At 51.2% G+C, this 16,389-nt stretch overlaps 8 protein-coding genes across 8 annotated transcripts; 5 read left to right on the plus strand and 3 right to left on the minus strand.

Annotated features, from left to right (window-relative positions):
- Nucleotides 1–121: 121 nt before the first annotated feature.
- PtrM4_079720 (uncharacterized protein) lies at nt 122–3,799 on the plus strand (the record flags this gene model as incomplete). The annotated part of the gene is made up of 2 exons (XM_066106397.1): nt 122–3,142; nt 3,212–3,799. 2 exons carry the CDS (start codon nt 122–124, stop codon nt 3,797–3,799), a joined length of 3,609 nt encoding a protein of 1,202 aa, XP_065963335.1.
- Nucleotides 3,800–3,876: 77 nt separating this feature from the next.
- PtrM4_079730 (uncharacterized protein) lies at nt 3,877–4,956 on the plus strand (the record flags this gene model as incomplete). The annotated part of the gene is made up of 1 exon (XM_066106398.1): nt 3,877–4,956. The coding sequence occupies one exon, from the start codon at nt 3,877–3,879 to the stop codon at nt 4,954–4,956; it is 1,080 nt and encodes a 359-aa protein (XP_065963336.1).
- Nucleotides 4,957–6,540: 1,584 nt separating this feature from the next.
- On the plus strand, nt 6,541–8,193 carry PtrM4_079740 (UhpC, Sugar phosphate permease; the record flags this gene model as incomplete). The annotated part of the gene is made up of 3 exons (XM_001940854.1): nt 6,541–6,775; nt 6,824–6,906; nt 6,964–8,193. 3 exons carry the CDS (start codon nt 6,541–6,543, stop codon nt 8,191–8,193), a joined length of 1,548 nt encoding a protein of 515 aa, XP_001940889.1.
- A 664-nt stretch (nt 8,194–8,857) lies between these two features.
- Nucleotides 8,858–9,685, plus strand: PtrM4_079750 (uncharacterized protein; the record flags this gene model as incomplete). The annotated part of the gene is made up of 1 exon (XM_001940855.1): nt 8,858–9,685. The coding sequence occupies one exon, from the start codon at nt 8,858–8,860 to the stop codon at nt 9,683–9,685; it is 828 nt and encodes a 275-aa protein (XP_001940890.1).
- A 599-nt stretch (nt 9,686–10,284) lies between these two features.
- PtrM4_079760 (uncharacterized protein) lies at nt 10,285–10,719 on the minus strand (the record flags this gene model as incomplete). Its single annotated transcript, XM_001940856.1, has 1 exon — nt 10,285–10,719. The coding sequence occupies one exon, from the start codon at nt 10,717–10,719 to the stop codon at nt 10,285–10,287; it is 435 nt and encodes a 144-aa protein (XP_001940891.1).
- A 197-nt stretch (nt 10,720–10,916) lies between these two features.
- PtrM4_079770 (hydrolase) lies at nt 10,917–12,191 on the minus strand (the record flags this gene model as incomplete). The annotated part of the gene is made up of 1 exon (XM_001940857.2): nt 10,917–12,191. The coding sequence occupies one exon, from the start codon at nt 12,189–12,191 to the stop codon at nt 10,917–10,919; it is 1,275 nt and encodes a 424-aa protein (XP_001940892.1).
- Nucleotides 12,192–13,279: 1,088 nt separating this feature from the next.
- Nucleotides 13,280–13,633, plus strand: PtrM4_079780 (Fbp, Fructose-1,6-bisphosphatase; the record flags this gene model as incomplete). The annotated part of the gene is made up of 1 exon (XM_066106399.1): nt 13,280–13,633. The coding sequence occupies one exon, from the start codon at nt 13,280–13,282 to the stop codon at nt 13,631–13,633; it is 354 nt and encodes a 117-aa protein (XP_065963337.1).
- A 1,059-nt stretch (nt 13,634–14,692) lies between these two features.
- Nucleotides 14,693–15,220, minus strand: PtrM4_079790 (uncharacterized protein; the record flags this gene model as incomplete). The annotated part of the gene is made up of 3 exons (XM_066106400.1): nt 14,693–14,703; nt 14,753–14,864; nt 14,915–15,220. 3 exons carry the CDS (start codon nt 15,218–15,220, stop codon nt 14,693–14,695), a joined length of 429 nt encoding a protein of 142 aa, XP_065963338.1.
- Nucleotides 15,221–16,389: the final 1,169 nt, after the last annotated feature.

A 16,389-nucleotide genomic window follows, 5' to 3' on the forward strand; every position in this document is an offset into this window, starting at 1 on the left:
GGTAGCGCTTTCGCCGACAGTTCTGAAGGAGATCTTGAACGAAAAGATCTGCGTCAACCACGCACAAAAACAACTGACAACGCCTGCAACTAACAGCAAACAATCGACTGACTTCAGCACCATGGCACCATACAAGAGCGTCAAGTACCGATCGTGGTACTCCGAGATGCACAAGAGTGAGTATGTCAACGCGGAACTCGACCCGACCGACACAGTCATAAACACCGACAAACTGAACACTGTCGTCCTCGATTGGGTCGTCCAAGTTGAAGACGATGGACAGTTCGACCTCTTCATCCTCCAGGAGTTCCAAAAGTCCTTCGAGGATTGGACTCAAGATATCATAAGTGCGGTCGACGTGCGGCTCCGGAAAGCAGTCAAGGAATTGCTCCGACACCGAGGGATTTACATCCAGATCAACAGTCGTGACACAGTAATAACGCAACTGTACAACCTCCTCCATCTCTCGTCGTGCCCGATATGGCCTGACGACGAGCTTGAGCTTATGCGACTCGTCGACGGTTTCAAGTGTCGACAGCTCACAAACAGCAACTACAGTTACCCTAACCCTCCGCAGCCACCAACAGGATACCCACAAGCACAGTACTCACCGTCGCCAGCTCAACTCAACGTGACAGCACTCACAAACCTCGCGAAGCTGTACAATAACAACGATAAGTTCAGTGGTGACAAGTATGACGTGCTCAGTCACAAACTGGTCATCTTTCGAGAGCTTTGCGCCAAAGTCGGCATTCAACCTGGCCAAACTGACCGCTACAAGCTAGCCATCTCCACTATGCTTACTGGCAAAGCGTCAACTTACTACTACCAATCTATCGCTCCACTTGACCTTGGATACGAAGACATCATCGCGAAACTGGGCGCCTACTTCCACACTACCGAGAACTACCAGTTGTTCTTGAACGAATGGCGCACCATTATGCTAAAGGACGTCATCGCAAGTAATCCTGACAAGACAATTGCGCAATGCCTTGACTTGCTCATCGACAAGCTCCACAAGCTGTACCAAGCGATGGCTCAGCAGAATGGACTCAGCGAGTCAAGCCTCACCGGACAACTTGTGTCAGCATGCCAGGGTGTCGAAGCCTGCAGCGCAGTCCTGATCCGACCTGCGTCGACCTTTGAAGCAGTCGCTTCAGAGCTCCGCAACGCCGTCGGTAACTGGCAACGCTGTCACCCGCATGCTCGAACGCAGTTCAACTATGACAATGAACAGACAGACGATGACATCTTCTACACAAACCGACGATACAACCGAAACGACGAACCTCGCGACAGACCCCGAGGCTATGGCACCGGTCGCTTCAACCGCGGACCGACGCTGTCACGACCGCGATACCCTCCCCGCCGCTCGCACGATAAAAAGTGCTATGTGTGCGGCAAACAAGGATGCTGGTCAACGCGACATTCACACGAGGAGCGCAATGAGTCGCACCAACGCTTCAAGACTTATGTCCAAAACCACGATCTCGATGACGACTACGACGTGTTCCTCGCCGGATTCGAAGGCATCGAGCTTCATGACGAGGCAGAGGACGACGACGGCAACCGCGTTGATGACCTCGATGCGTACTTCCAACATGAACAATTCAACACCGCTGCTTGCGGAACCATCGACGGGCAAGCGCTCACCATCAACCTCAACGACGCCGCGGCGACCCACGCGATCACTGGGATCGACCCATACGCGTCGGAGACTGCAAAGGAGGCACCCCACATGTTCACCTTCGATCACCGATATGGTGCTCACTGTTTCCAAGGCATCATGCCCGACACCGGCGCGGCCGGAGTCTCCACTGCAGGAAAGACCCAGGTCATGGCACTGCAACGCCTCCAGCCATCGGCCACGATCAATGAGTCCACGGCAGGTCGCCACCGAATTCGATTTGGAGATAACCCAGAGTGTCTCTCACTTGGCGAGGTGAAGGTCAAAACCCCGCTCGGCGTTATACTTTTTGCGGTGATGCCGACCAACACGCCTTTCTTGCTGTGCCTTGCAGACATGGACCGCCACGGGATCTACCTCAACAATGTTGACAACGTGCTTGTACACGAGTCACGGGAGTACCCCATTGTGCGCAAATGGGGACACCCATGGCTCCTGCTCGACGACCAAGAGACCGCGACGCACTACCTCACCGAGGTAGAGCTTGCGCAACTCCATCGGCGCTTTGGTCATCCAGCTGCGGGACGACTCTACAAGGTCCTCGCGAGAGCAGGTTATGACGAAGTCGATGCGGCGACCATCGAAAAGATCAACAAGTTCTGTCACCAATGTCAGATTACTGGCAAGGCGCCAGGACGATTTCGGTTTACCCTCCGCGACGATATCAACTTCAACTATCGACTTATCGTCGACGTGATGTACATTAATCAGAGGCCAGTACTTCATGCTATTGACGAAGCAACTGCCTTCCAAGCAGCGCGCTTTCTCACCGACATGAAAGCAAGCACAACATGGGACACACTCCGCGCCATGTGGATCGATATGTACGTTGGTCCGCCTGATGTCATAGCCACCGACGCTGGCAAGAACTTTGCGAGCGAGGAGTTTGTCAACAATGCAAAGACAATGGCCATCGAGGTTGACGAGGTGCCTGTCGAGGCGCATAACTCCATCGGCAAGGTGGAGCGGTACCATGCGGCCATCCGCCGTGCCTTCGAAGTCATCTCCGCCGACATAGACAGCGACACGTCATCTGAACACCTCCTCCAGATGGCTGTGAAAGCCGTCAACGACACTGCTGGTCCAGATGGCCTTGTGCCTACTCTCCTCGTCTTTGGCACCTACCCCCGCCTATCCAAGACATCGCCGCCATCACCATCCATCAGCGCGCGCGCGAAAGCGATAAAGAACGCGATGGCGGAGGTCCGCAAGATCAAAGCAAAACGCCAGGTGAACGACGCACTTGCGACACGCAACGGACCGAACGTCATTGAAACGCTTCAGCTCCCGATCCAGAGCAGCGTAAAGGTTTGGCGCGAGAACCGCGGTTGGACTGGTCCCCATACCCTCATCGCCATGAACGACGACCTAACCGCCGCGATTGTCGACGTCGACGGCAGGCAGGCGACATTTCGAGTCACATCGGTGCAGCCATACCACCGCAACAACTCCACCGTTATCCCGCGCGACGACGACGACAACGACAATTGCGGGGATGCGGACGATGACGAGTTTATCCCAGAGACAGAAGTTCCACCTCCACGAAAGCGCGGTCGCCCCAAAGGCTCCAAAAACAAGCCAAAACCAGCTCCCATCGAGACCAACGACGTCAACCTCACGCAACGCGAGGAGGACGACTTAGTGCTGTCCAAGAAGCTGCGTGCCACTGGCAAGATCACAACCCTAGGCGAACCATTCGAACTATCCACCAAGGCAGAGATTGACGCGCTGATCACTCGCGGAGTGTTCCGCTTCGAGGAGTATGACCCTCAGCGCCATGGTGGCATCCGCGTCTTTAAGTCACGGATTGTCAACGAGGTCAAAGGCAAAACTACCACTAAGCCGTACGAGAAATCGCGCCTCGTTGTTCAGGGTTATGCCGATGATGGAAAACGGATTGTGCTCACACAAAGCCCGACGATCCAGCGCGCCAGTCAGCGCATTATTATCGCGCTTGCACCCTCACTGCTTCAAATGGGCATGACGCTATGGCTTCGAGATATCACGCAGGCGTACACGCAAGCCGATGACCATCTCCAGCGCACGATCATCGCGGATCTTCCCACGCAACTCCGCAATGTCTACCCAAAGGCACCATCATGGTGGTCGTGAAGCCGCTGTACGGCATCGCCGAGGCAGGAGCGTACTGGTGGTCAACCTACTTCAAACACCATACCACGACACTCGGGATGGAAACATCAACCTATGACCCGTGCCTCTTAATCACCAAGCCAACGGCGTTAGGCTTTGGTATTGTCGGCATGCAAACTGATGACACGCTCGGTCTGTCCGATGACGTGTTTGCCAATAAGGAGAGCAAGGAGCTGCGCTTCAGCGCCAAAGAGAAGCAGTTTCTTACTACTAACAACCCTATCGACTTTAACGGGTGCGTCGTTAGTCTCACAACAGACGGCGTGATCACACTACGCCAAAAGAAACAAGGTGAGAAACTGGAGATCGCAACTGACAAGAAGACGTACATTCAACAACGCGCACGTGGCGCTTACATCGCGACAATCTGTCAACCCGAAGCAAGCTTCGACCTCGCCGCTGCTGCGCAAGCGAGTGAGCCTACAAAAGAAGAAATATCCAAGTTAAACAAACGCATCGAATGGCAAAAGAAGAACCTCTGCCATGGGTTGACCTACGTACCTCTGGACATACGCAACCTCAAGCTGTTTACCCTAGTCGACGCGTCCTTTGCCAACAACAAGGATATGAGCTCCCAGATGGGATTCGTCATCGTACTCGGCAATGAAGTCACCTCAAGCGACACAAACTTCGGGATACGTGGCAACATCGTCCACTGGTCCTCAGTCAAATGCAAGCGGATCACCAGGAGCGTCCTCGCCTCCGAGATCTACGCGATGGCGCACGGCGTAGATATCGCAGTCGCGATCGGCGGCACCATTGATATGGTCATGGAACGACTCAACTTACCTAAGGTCCCCATCGTGGTATGCACCGACTCGCGATCGCTATACGATTGCCTTGTCAAGCTCGGCACCACCAAGGAGAAACGCCTTATGATTGACATCATGGCAATGCGCGAAGCCTACGAGCGCAGCGAACTCATGGATATCAGATGGATCGACGGTCGCGACAACCCAGCAGACTCTATGACAAAGGCAGGTTGCAACGCCGCGATAGAGAACCTCATCAACTCTAACGAGCTCAACCTCCGAGTGCAAGGGTGGGTCAACCGTGATCGCAACACCAAGCCCACGACCGAGAGCACCGAGCTCAGCAACCTTGAAGGCACCAAGTAGTCAACGGGCACGTGTGCGCGATAACGAAGGACACAAGAGGAGGACATAAGGGCATACAGGAAGGCGTATAGCGCTAGCCGAGATAGGCAACTAGCTACATTTCGGCAGCAGGATATTATTACAGATTTGGAGGATTTGGGGACGGATCTGATCTCCCGGCACAAAAAGAAAAGATAGTCAGTGTTGGGAATCGAACCTGCGGTAGATAAGGCAGCTGGTTGCTGCATGCACGAGCTTGGATTACACGGCTGACTAAGCCGTGTGGTCCGAGCTCTAGCTGCTGCCTTACTGCCGACCTCCCTCCACCTCCATAGAAGAACAAGAACAATCACAATCATTTCAACTCGTTGCAACGAAGGTGATTCCGATACCTTAGCCGTATCAACACCTATGTCTATATATTTTCACGTTGGGAGTTCTCTACTGTGTTCCTACAGTTGCTTGATCATGTACATTTTGGTGCAATAGTTGGCTTGTAATTGGGCAATATAGACATATTGTTGAGAATACAGTCCGTAAGTGACTTGGTGGTATCAAGCGGAGGAGTAGTCACATGATTGGTGACACGTGCAGGTGGGTCCTAGCGGGGAGCTTGGACGCAGCTGCACGCAACACGGATCTACGAACGTGTGAATAGCTCCTTAGTCAATACAATACGAGTCGTACCACCACTACCGTTGTGCCTTAGAGAGCGCTCTATTAGGTAGTCATACTACTACTAATAGTGCCAGCTTTTCAATACATATCTAGTTTGTTCATATATATTCTCTTACTCTCATAACTTGGTCTCATTCTATCGCAGGCACATAAAGTCTACCTTGGGCTAGCACTGTATCGTGTCCCGGACTAATAATACTACCGCTAGTTCTATAGAGCCGTCGCTGTGCATGTTCAATATACATAAAAATCCGTACCTCTTGACCATCGGACAAAAGAACATGGAGCAAACCACATGCTCCTTATCCACAATCCCCCGCATCATCTCTACCCAAACCAACCCCACAAGCCTTCTGACTCCCCCGCTGCCGTGTAACCAACCGACCCAACCTTTCTTGGATCCAATGACGCTTTTCGGTTCCGGTTCGGTAAAGCATCACCCCGCAGTTTATATTAACCGCCTTTTTCGCCTATCCCCGCCCAGCACCCATCACAGCGTTGCATCAGCACCTTTTGCGCCCAGATCGTCCAATGATGTCGTATTCGACACATGGTTTGGCGGGCCGCCTTTTCCTAGACGGCGTCGAGTTTGGGAAAGGTGGGCCGTGTGGATAGGACGGCGAGGTTGGTTTAGGCATGTTGCGTCCCCGTGATGTATGTAGCTACTACTACGAACGACGTACATGGCGCAGGCAGGCAGGACAAAGCACAGCTACCCTTGTAGGCTTGTTAGGCTTGGGTCGGGGTCAAGCTTCGTTTAAGTGGATGCTTGGTTCCCCCGCCTTGTTTGCTTGGTGTCTCTTGTTGCCCTTCTTCCCACCTTCGTCTTGGGACTTATTGATTAATTGACGCTGCTGCGACGTGCGCACGGCTGGTCATCCAACGTACCTTTCTGCTCGGCACAAAGCTGCTGCTTTTCTTGTGAACATGGCGACGGCGGCGGATTACGACGCAAAGGCTTCCGTGGAGCGCGTGTCGGTTGATGATGATAGGATTTCGCCCACAAGTCTGGAGGCTGGGCCTGTGGATGGGCATAGGAAGCTTGTCGCACCGCCGTTAGTGGAGGCCATGAGTGTAGAGGAGAGAATACAGGCAGAGAAAAGGTTGAGGAGAAAGATTGATACCAGGCTGCTTCCTATGATTATTTTGATGTATATTATGAGTGAGTATCTTTGGAATTGATTGTAGACTGAAGGCTGATCCATACTAGATTACCTTGACAGAAATAACATCGCTGCTGTTCGTTTGGCAGGACTACAAGATGAATTGAATCTTACTAGCGTCCAATATCAGGTATTTCATTACTACACCCTTGGCCATGTGACAAGGCCAGATGTTAACCTTTCACAGACAACCGTCTCCATCCTATTCGTTGGCTACATCTTAATGCAGATCCCCTCGAACCTCTTCCTCAACAAGACCGGTAAACCAGCCATCTACCTCCCCACGTGTATGATTGTCTGGGGTATTATATCTGGTGCTACAGGCGCATGCCAGAGTTTTGGCGGTCTAGTGGCGTGTCGATTTTTTCTAGGATTCATCGAAGCAGCATACTTCCCGGGCTGCTTGTTCTATCTCAGTGCGTGGTACACTAGAAAGGAGTTGGGTTTTAGGACTGCGGTGCTCTACTCTGGCTCCTTGATTTCCGGAGCATTTGGTGGATTGATTACCGCCGGCATTACCACGAATATGGACGGCACGCAGGGACTGCGCGCATGGAGATGGGTGTTCATCCTAGAAGGGATTATCACCGTCGCAATCGCTGCTACAGCATTTTTTATCCTTCCCAATTTTCCGCGGACAACCTCCTGGCTTACAGAGGAAGAGCGCCAGCTAGCCGTGTACCGACTCCAGGAAGACGTAGGCGAGGACGATTGGGTATCCGCGGAATCACAAACCTTTTTCCATGGTCTGAAGCTGGCTCTGCTCGATATCAAGACATGGGTCTTTACGATCATGCTCCTCTCGATCGTCTCCTCTGCCAGTGTTACAAACTTCTTCCCAACAGTTGTCAAAACACTCGGATACCCGAACATCGAGACGCTGTTGCTGACTGCACCGCCGTACGTACTCGCTGTCATAACAACATACCTCAACGCATGGCACGCCGATCGCACAGGCGAACGTTTCTTCCATATCGTTGGGCCTCTCTGCGTCGGCGTAGCAGCATTTATCCTCGCAGCCGCCACTACCTCCACGGCACCCCGATACGTCGCCATGATGTTGATGGTACCCGGTGTCTATACCGGCTACGTGGTTGCTTTGGCCTGGATATCGAACTCGCTCCCACGTCCACCGGCAAAGAGGGCAGCGGCCCTGGCATTCATCAACGCGGTTAGTAACTCGAGTTCCATCTATGCGAGTTATATGTATCCGCAGCCAAAGAAGGGCCAGCCGAACTTGACATTGCCGTTGAGTGTCGACTGTGCAACGGCGGCGTTGGCGATTATCATGACCGTCATTATGCGCATCATCCTCGGACGGCTGAACAAGAAGCTTGATCGAGGAGAACACGTCGAAGGGGCAATCAATGCTGTACCTGGGTCTGGGGCGGAAAACGGATTCAGGTTTTTGGTGTAAGAATTCAATAGCGACGCCTGGTACCTGAATCAGGCCAAGTCTTGGATAGTGAGACCTAGTAGTGTAGTCAGGAGAAAGACGCGTATAGCAAGAAACTGATTGGTCTCCCTATATTGCTTTTCCCGTCGCGCGACATTGATTGTTTTCGTTTTGTCACAGATGTAGTAGATTTTGCTGAGAACTTCTCGATGTATCGTTGTGATGCCATCACTGCCCCGAAGCGTTGGATAAGTGGCTGGGTTTCGGCTGGGCGGGGCAGAGCTGGAAGGTTCCATGGCGTCATCGGGCTTAGCGCCCATCACGAACCTGGCGCTGCGCGTCGCGAGTGATCAAGCTCTCCCGCCTGCATTCCATCCTAGCTGCACATCATCCTCCCGGGTTCCATTATCAATAGTACCCCTACCGTCCGCTTCACTTGCCTCTGAGTACAGTAAGCAGGCATCGCAATACCAGATTGAGCGCTCCGTGGTAGCGTTACACGACTTGAAGCGCCCTGTGCACACACGATGCACTTTCACAAGACCATACAAACCACATCGATTAAACACAAGAGGCCTTGATGGTCTGTATTGAAACTAGCGCCCAAACCACACTCGTTTCCCTCCATCGACCTTAAGGCATCTGCATACCAACGCCGATTCCGACCCGAACACGAAACTCAACCATGGACTTTTCAAATAGCGCTTTCCGGTCAGCGCCAGCCTCCAAGGTTTCCAACGATACCATCTCGCACGCAAACCTGGTTATGTCGTGTAGATGGGGATGGACCAGCACCCCAGACGAGGGCGCAGACTCACCATTCGCCACCTCAACCCAACCACTACCAACTTCCACACTTAACAATGTCCGCTCGAAGCGCTTTGCTCCCTGTCAGGGTCGCCTCTATCATCAGCTTCTCTGCTCTCACCGCATCCGAACGGATCTAGTCGAGGACTGCGGTACGAACTGTGTCGAGCCTTACGGCAACGCTGTCGATGCCGCTTTTATGTGTAACGAATGCATCCAGTCCGAGACATCAAAGATCTGGGAAGAACGAAAGGCTCAGCACAATGCTACATACCCACCCATGGAGCAGATGACGAAAGAGCAATATGACCAATGGTACGCCGAGCATCGACAACTAGAAGCAGAGTTTGCCAGAGACCAGCGAGTTTACGAAATGGAGCTCAAAGCAAAGATGCGTCCCAGCAACATCTGCTCGGCGCTGGAGGCCAGTACCGAGGAAATGGAATTTGCGACTGAGCTAGACTCCCTATCCTTGTCCCTAATGACATCAAATACTTCCACCGTCGATCCCGCACAACTTCAACCACAGGGTCGTACGCGTACAAGCTTGGCGACTGATCCCTCTGAGCAGCTGCACTGGGATCTGAATACACTTGCTCTTGATCGCGGCTCCTGTGGTATAGAGTACTCGGCGTCACAGTCCAGCAACGACGTCTCTACACGGCAACTCGATCCCGATGAGTTATGGCGGAAACCGCGTAACTGATCATGTCGATGTTGGTTGTCCAGTTTGGCGCGTCGTAGCATCTCTTGTTGATTAGCGATTGCATAAGTCTGGCGTAAAGACGTACAGTGTTTGCACATGTTCCTTGCTACCCCAGCAAATAATAGCAAGTTTGTAAGAAAATAGATGTAAAATGCAAGAATGATACGTGCTCGTTCTACCAATACTGTTCTCGGAACTAGCTTTTCTTCTGTTAAACATGTGAAGATATGTGGTAACCAATGTACAACTCAATGTTGCGACTCTAAGCTTCAGTTTGCGCGCTCCAAACAAAACGGTGAAGATACGTGGTGAGGGTGGGGCTAAACTTCTACCCCACTAGTTGACCCACAACACATCCTCTCGTTTTCCCGCCCGAGCTTTTACAACTCCCAATATATTATTTCAACTTCCCAATTCTTTCATCAAACTCCTCCTCGGAGCCTTGGCGCAATGGTAGCGCGTTGGTTTTCGGCTTGTGCCTGTTACACCAAAGGTTGAGGGTTCGAGCCCCTTGGGCTTCGGTCACGTCCTTTGACAAGTCTTCTTTCTTTTTTGCTTTTTTTGCTGGATATGCTAAGATTTTAGCTTTCTTTTTAAGCCTAGACGGTAACCAATTTGCAACCACGGAATCCCTCACTGTCTACCTTGGACTTGTACGTCGCTTGGACTGCGTTTTGGAAAGATGAACGCCCAGACTGTACTTTATGCCATTGTAGAAAAGTGTTCTCGTCGTCAATCACACCCTGTTGTTTGTGCTGAGTGTATATGTCGTTCTCACCCATCTTGTCTATCTCACTCACGTGCTGAGCGCGATTCTTGAAGATGTCGAATTGGGCGTGGAGAATAGCCTCCCAGCATATCGGGCATAGAAACCACGGCTCAGCTGCCGTTACTAGATCTACAGCTTTACAGTTTGGAGCGCATTTGGAGGACTTTGTTGGGTGAAGGAAGGAGGCGCTGACGGTGTGGCCGCAGGTTAGGATGTGAACTGGAGTACCAGCGCATGGCTCAATACGTTTTGCGACGAACTTCATTGTGGTTGTGGTCGTGGTTTAAGTGAGTAAGAGGGTAAATTGTACGGGAAAGAGTTCGTTTCTTTGGCATGGTGAGTCAAAGAAGCGTATCTGGACAAAGAACAATTACAACCTGAGGCTATGCCCACTATCTCATACAATGTTTGTGTATGACAAACGTCTAATATACATATTTCTGATGCCGAGTTTCAGGATGCTCAAAGCGGGGGTGGGCTAAGATCAAGACCTTCCACAATCAGCTTGAAGCTGTCCATGCGCGAGTAGCTTCCCGCAGAGTCAAAGTCGAGCCTTCCGCGCTCACAGTCTTCAAAGTCAACTTCCGCCACCAGCAGCTCATCCTCTTCTTCCCATAGCGGACCGGCGATGACTTCTCCAAGGGGTGAGACAATCATTGAGCCGCCACGAGACACAAAGTCTTCGCGATATCCATATGATGATTTTCTTTGTGTACAAGGTTGCTGCTTGAGACTGGCTGCATCTTCGGTCGCAAAATGCGGTGTTGAGTCGATGGCTGAAGAATTGTCGTCTGTCACGGGTGCTTCACCTATGGGAAGTGGCAAACATATCTCATGGCCTTCCGGCGTCTTCGTAATGGTGCTCCGTCGTCTTGCAGCCCCAGTGCGTGGTTGTGACATTCTTCTTCCGACACCACTCTCGTCTCCATTGCTGTGTGACTCTGTCTGGTCCTCTTTCTTTCCTTCCGATATCCAGGGAGGAAGATGTCTCCTCTTAACACATTGATTGGAACTCAGAACGAAGCAGCGGCCCTCGCACCCCACCGTCCGCATCAGAGCGGCCCAGGTATCACGCGCGTCTGCTGTTGGCGCGAACCATAGGTTAACGTTCTGGCTGTACAGGCTCTGCCGCAGTAGGGGCATGTAGTTCTCCCAGCAAATGGCCGACCCCATGCATAGCTTCACCCCCTTGATCTCCGTTGTGACAGCCCTCAGAGTGCTCGCACTCCCCATTCCCCAAATCAGCCTTTCGCTACCGGTAGGCATGACCTTGCGTCTCTTGCCCAGGCAGCCCATTTTAGGGTCTACAAAGACGACTCCGCAATACAATGTCCCACCAGACTTCTCCACCAAGCCGGTAATGATAAAGACACCCGTCTCTCTCGCAATTCTTTCCAGCTCTTCTCTTGTCCCATCGCCCCTATAATCTCTACCCTTGGGTAATCCCAGCTTCTTGTCTACCCAATCTTGCCCAGCGCCGCTCGGTGTATCGCCCAGATCGACAGCATCCTTGAAATAGTGCAAGTACTGTTCGCGGCCTTCGGGAGCGCGTGCGCCAACCGCTGCGCCAAAAGTACAAGTACGAGGATATCCGCCCAGGTATGCTTCGGGGAACAAAAGTACATCAATCCCCTGGGTGGCGGCGCGTTTGGTGGTAGCTTCGAGCGCGTCGATGGTTTCGGCCGTTGTGGAGAGGGTGCGCGATTGCGCGGAAGCGATTTTGAGGATTTGAGGCATTCCAATTGATAGCGATGGGATAGGCAGGTAGCGCGAATAACTATGATACGAGATGTGTGATGACGTGAAGTGCGGGAAGATGCAATTGTCACGGTTACTCACGGTGCAAGGCCCAGCCTCAAGCTACCCCGCAGTAACCGCATCTCAAGCAGGAACTACGCGTCTTCATCGTCACATAGGCATTGACCAATCAGTAACTAGTTGGAGAAAAAGAGCGAACCTTTAGATTTAGACAGTTGAAGTCGTGAGATTGATGGTCATCTAATAGTGGAACAGCTGTGGAGCTGCTAGACTTGCCAAACTCCCCGAACTCCACCACGACGTCACATCTGGCACCGACACTAGTAGAATGAGAATTTCTCTACACACTCCCTTACTACCAACATCTAGCCTTAAATCTCGTGGCACATCAAAACGACACAGATTACATGAAAAACTTATTAAATACCTAAGGATTTACGATCATGTCTTCCTCAGATTTAACATACCATCTACACTCTCACATCTCATCCTCACACCCCCAACTTCGGGATTCTGTACTTCCATCCCTGCTCTCCTCAATCCACACCATAGCCGGACACCTCCGGACTTCTCCCTCAGTAACACAAGTCGGTACTGCCAACGCCTTTGGTGATGACCAACTAAACGTCGACGTCCTAGCCGAAGAAGCCATCCGAAAAACCATTGCCTCATGCCCAGCCATCGTAACCGCAAGCAGTGAGGAAGACCCCATTGAAAAGTCATCACCGCCCAGCAATGAAGCCACCAAGTCCAAGAAGCAGTACACCCTAGCCTTTGACCCACTGGACGGCAGTTCCATCATTGCACCAAACTGGAGTGTAGGCACCATCATCGGAATCTGGGACGGACCATCTGCCCTGCATCAAAACCCCGATGAAGCACAAATCGCCTCCATTTTGGGTGTGCTAGGACCGCGGACAACTGCTATTGTCGCGCTTCGACTTCCTGGATCACAAGGGACATGTTTTGAAGTCGGATACTCGGACGATGGCACTGTAGAAGTCATTAGAAAGGACATCAAACTTTCCGCTCCGCCTTTCAAAACACGATACTTTGCACCCGCAAACATGCGTGCAGCTGCCGAGTCACCCGCATATCTGGCCCTGATCAACAACTTCATCACACAAAAGTACACGCTTCGCTATAGTGGTGGGTTGGTTCCGGATGTTGTACATGCGCTGGTCAAGGGACATGGTGTTTATGTGTCGCCTGTTACCGCGCAGAGCAAGGCTAAACTAAGGAGGCTGTATGAATTAGCGCCCATTGCGCTTATTGTAGAGTGTGCAGGGGGCATGGCGTTGGACTCTGCGACAGGAAAGAGGGTGTTGGAGACGAGTGTTGAGGATACCGATGAGCGCGGTGGTCTAATCTGCGGAAATACGGAAGAGGTAGAAGCTGTAAAGAAGGCACTCCTAGGATGATTTGGTTTGACTGTCTGTGAGCAAAGATCACATGACGAGATCTAAGGTAACCATTTTAATATAGTCTATCAAAGATGGTCTCATATTTGCTAGTATTAATCTTACAAGGACGATTATGTAGCATGATCAGCCTCAAGACATCTGTCACGACTCCACTTTGAACTCCCAAAAGCGTCCTTACTCCCCGGTGTGAGTGAGATCGTAACATCTCTCTAAGACTTCAGCCATTGGCTCCTATCCTTCCAGCTCTCCCTCCAAGTCTTTCGCAAAGGTGATGGCAACGGCGATGCGTATATCACCGGTACCGCAGCCAAAGCGCTTGTACCAGCAAAGATACTCGGGCTGTTGCTAGTCCTCGAACTGTTATAGACGTCCAACTTGTGACTGACGCGAATACTTCCTAGAGGTATGTCTTCACGTGATTAGCGAGCAGCGATTTCCTCATTCTGTTGCACCGATGGCCTTGGTTGTGTCGAGTCCAGAAAGCGCATCTTTACCCGTTGAAAGATCTCGAAGCTGCCGATGGTGCACGGGGTATACGTCTCGAAATAGTGATTGAAGAAAATCTTCATGGCTGGTGCAGAAGCCCAGAAAACACCCAGCTGGTCTTCAATCGCCGTCCAGAACCAGCCTAAGGACCAGCAATTAAGGAGGTTTGCATCGGCCGCAGAAAGAGTGTCAGCTATTTGATGTATGAAGAAAGTGTGATGATAACTTACAGTGGCATTTTTTGCTCGCATGATATGCACGAATGGCACCGCAGACACTAGTCAGGATTCCCAAGCTAAAGAATTCCGCATGTAGCAATCTTCTGTCGTGGGAGCATTTGCAGGTGCAATACCAAGAACACTGGGAGCATACAGATAACGAAGTCTTGTACGCAGCTGATGACTGCGAATGCAATAAAGAAGGCGCCTTCGTGGCCACAGGATACAAGGCCGGGTGGTTGCTTTGATTTGCTCCACCCCTGGGGGTATGGGGAAACCGGCTTGCAGACGATCGCACTGACTAAGGTAAAGAAAGTGACTGCGATACAAAAAATGATATTACCCCATATGCCTAGTTGTAGACTAGTTGTCAGCCTTTTTCTAATGTAGGCAGTGCCTGGTATACACGTACAGTAAGACCAGATGTACGTAAGAGGTCCGCTAAATCGTCGGTAGAAGCAGAGGATGGACAGTTTGATCATCGCAGAAGCTGCTACATAATTGATGATGATAGCGAATTTGATCTGATGGATTAGTACCAGGGTAGGAAAGGTTGTGACATGTGGAAAAGTACCTTTGCCACCTCCTGCATGATATGAGGAGTAAAATCATTTGGGCCGAACTGGCTACCATAGCCGCCTATGCCTTGACTGTAAATTAGCCATTGCCACGACGAAGAGTCGCTAGTCCCACCAAGTATTGTCAATATGCTCAGCCCGATCAATGGTAGCATCCCTATGCTCACGAGTACGTCGTCCAAGCCAGCGTTCTTTGCGATACCACATCTCGCCACCATTCGTGCGACAAAGACAAGCAATGTTATGACGAGGGATGCTATGAGGATAGTTGGCTCCCTCCAGTATTTCGATTCGTGCGTCATGGTGCTGGGTGGCGATCAACGGATAACTGAGTAGGGCGCAGAACGTCGATCTGAGCGATCAGGCTATCGCGAGCTTCATGGGTATGGCGAGCTTCATGATTATAATCTATTTTTTTGGAATTAGGTCTGTGAGTTTGACGATTTATAGGCTGATGTCATAGAAGAGGGAGAGAAAATGCGCTAAACCGATGGTGAAGGTGGAGATGACCGAAAGTGAAAGTGAGAGCAAACATCTTACAAATTTGACAGAGGCACATGAGATCCTTGTTTTCATCTTAACTGCGAATAAACATGATGCTCATTTGAGCCAGCTTTGCGCTTCTTTACGAATAGATGTAGGGCAGGTTGCGAGGACGTTGTTGTTTAGGCCCAATATGCAACTTCATCTGCCCATCTAGCACGTGCAGACAAGTACATTTGCTGATCTGGCCACAGGAAGGGACTCTACTACATGTAGTACACGCATTATGGAACAGAGCTGGTTCTTTCTAGCGAGTAAAATAATAGGAATGGATGATTCACCATTGTGATCTTGCTAATACCGCATTCGTGATACTTGAAGATTATTGCCCCACGTCAGCGAGAACGCTTGTTTCTCTCTATATCCAGTGATCCAATTCACCACTAAGCAAAAGCTACTAGAAAATTGCGACAGAAGATCCTGGTGTCGTATTCGCATCGCCCGCTGCTCTTGCTAACACCCAATGACCTTGGTTATACTCTGAGTAGGATGTTCCGTTCTCCGAGGTCCTGTTGGATGACATGACCAGCTATCAAGACAACTGAGTCTAAGTCATGATGCGAATCTTATGCGGAGGATTAGGTACACGCGATATGATCGGCGTGATAACCACTGAAATCGGGGTGCCTAGATCACAGCCCTCCTCAAGCCGCCTGTGTTTCCTAATTGCATGCCTTGGTCTGCAACCGAGTTGCTCCGGTCGCAAGTAGGAGGAAAACAGAGGGAACAGATGTGTCGATAAGAAACCTCATGCCAACCGGTGCTTTCCATACGGCAGCATATCCCGTATCAAGGTGATGCATCAATACCTACCTGTTCACAGCCTGGGCCGATAACTACTTACAGATGTAGGTATTCGCCTAGAGGGTTCCGTTTGTTGCACTTATAGTGATGTCAGCCATGGATATTACAGCCCAGATGATACATG

This window comes from Pyrenophora tritici-repentis, chromosome 3 (assembly GCF_003171515.1).
Source record: "Pyrenophora tritici-repentis strain M4 chromosome 3, whole genome shotgun sequence".
Taxonomy (NCBI): Eukaryota; Fungi; Ascomycota; class Dothideomycetes; order Pleosporales; family Pleosporaceae; genus Pyrenophora; species Pyrenophora tritici-repentis.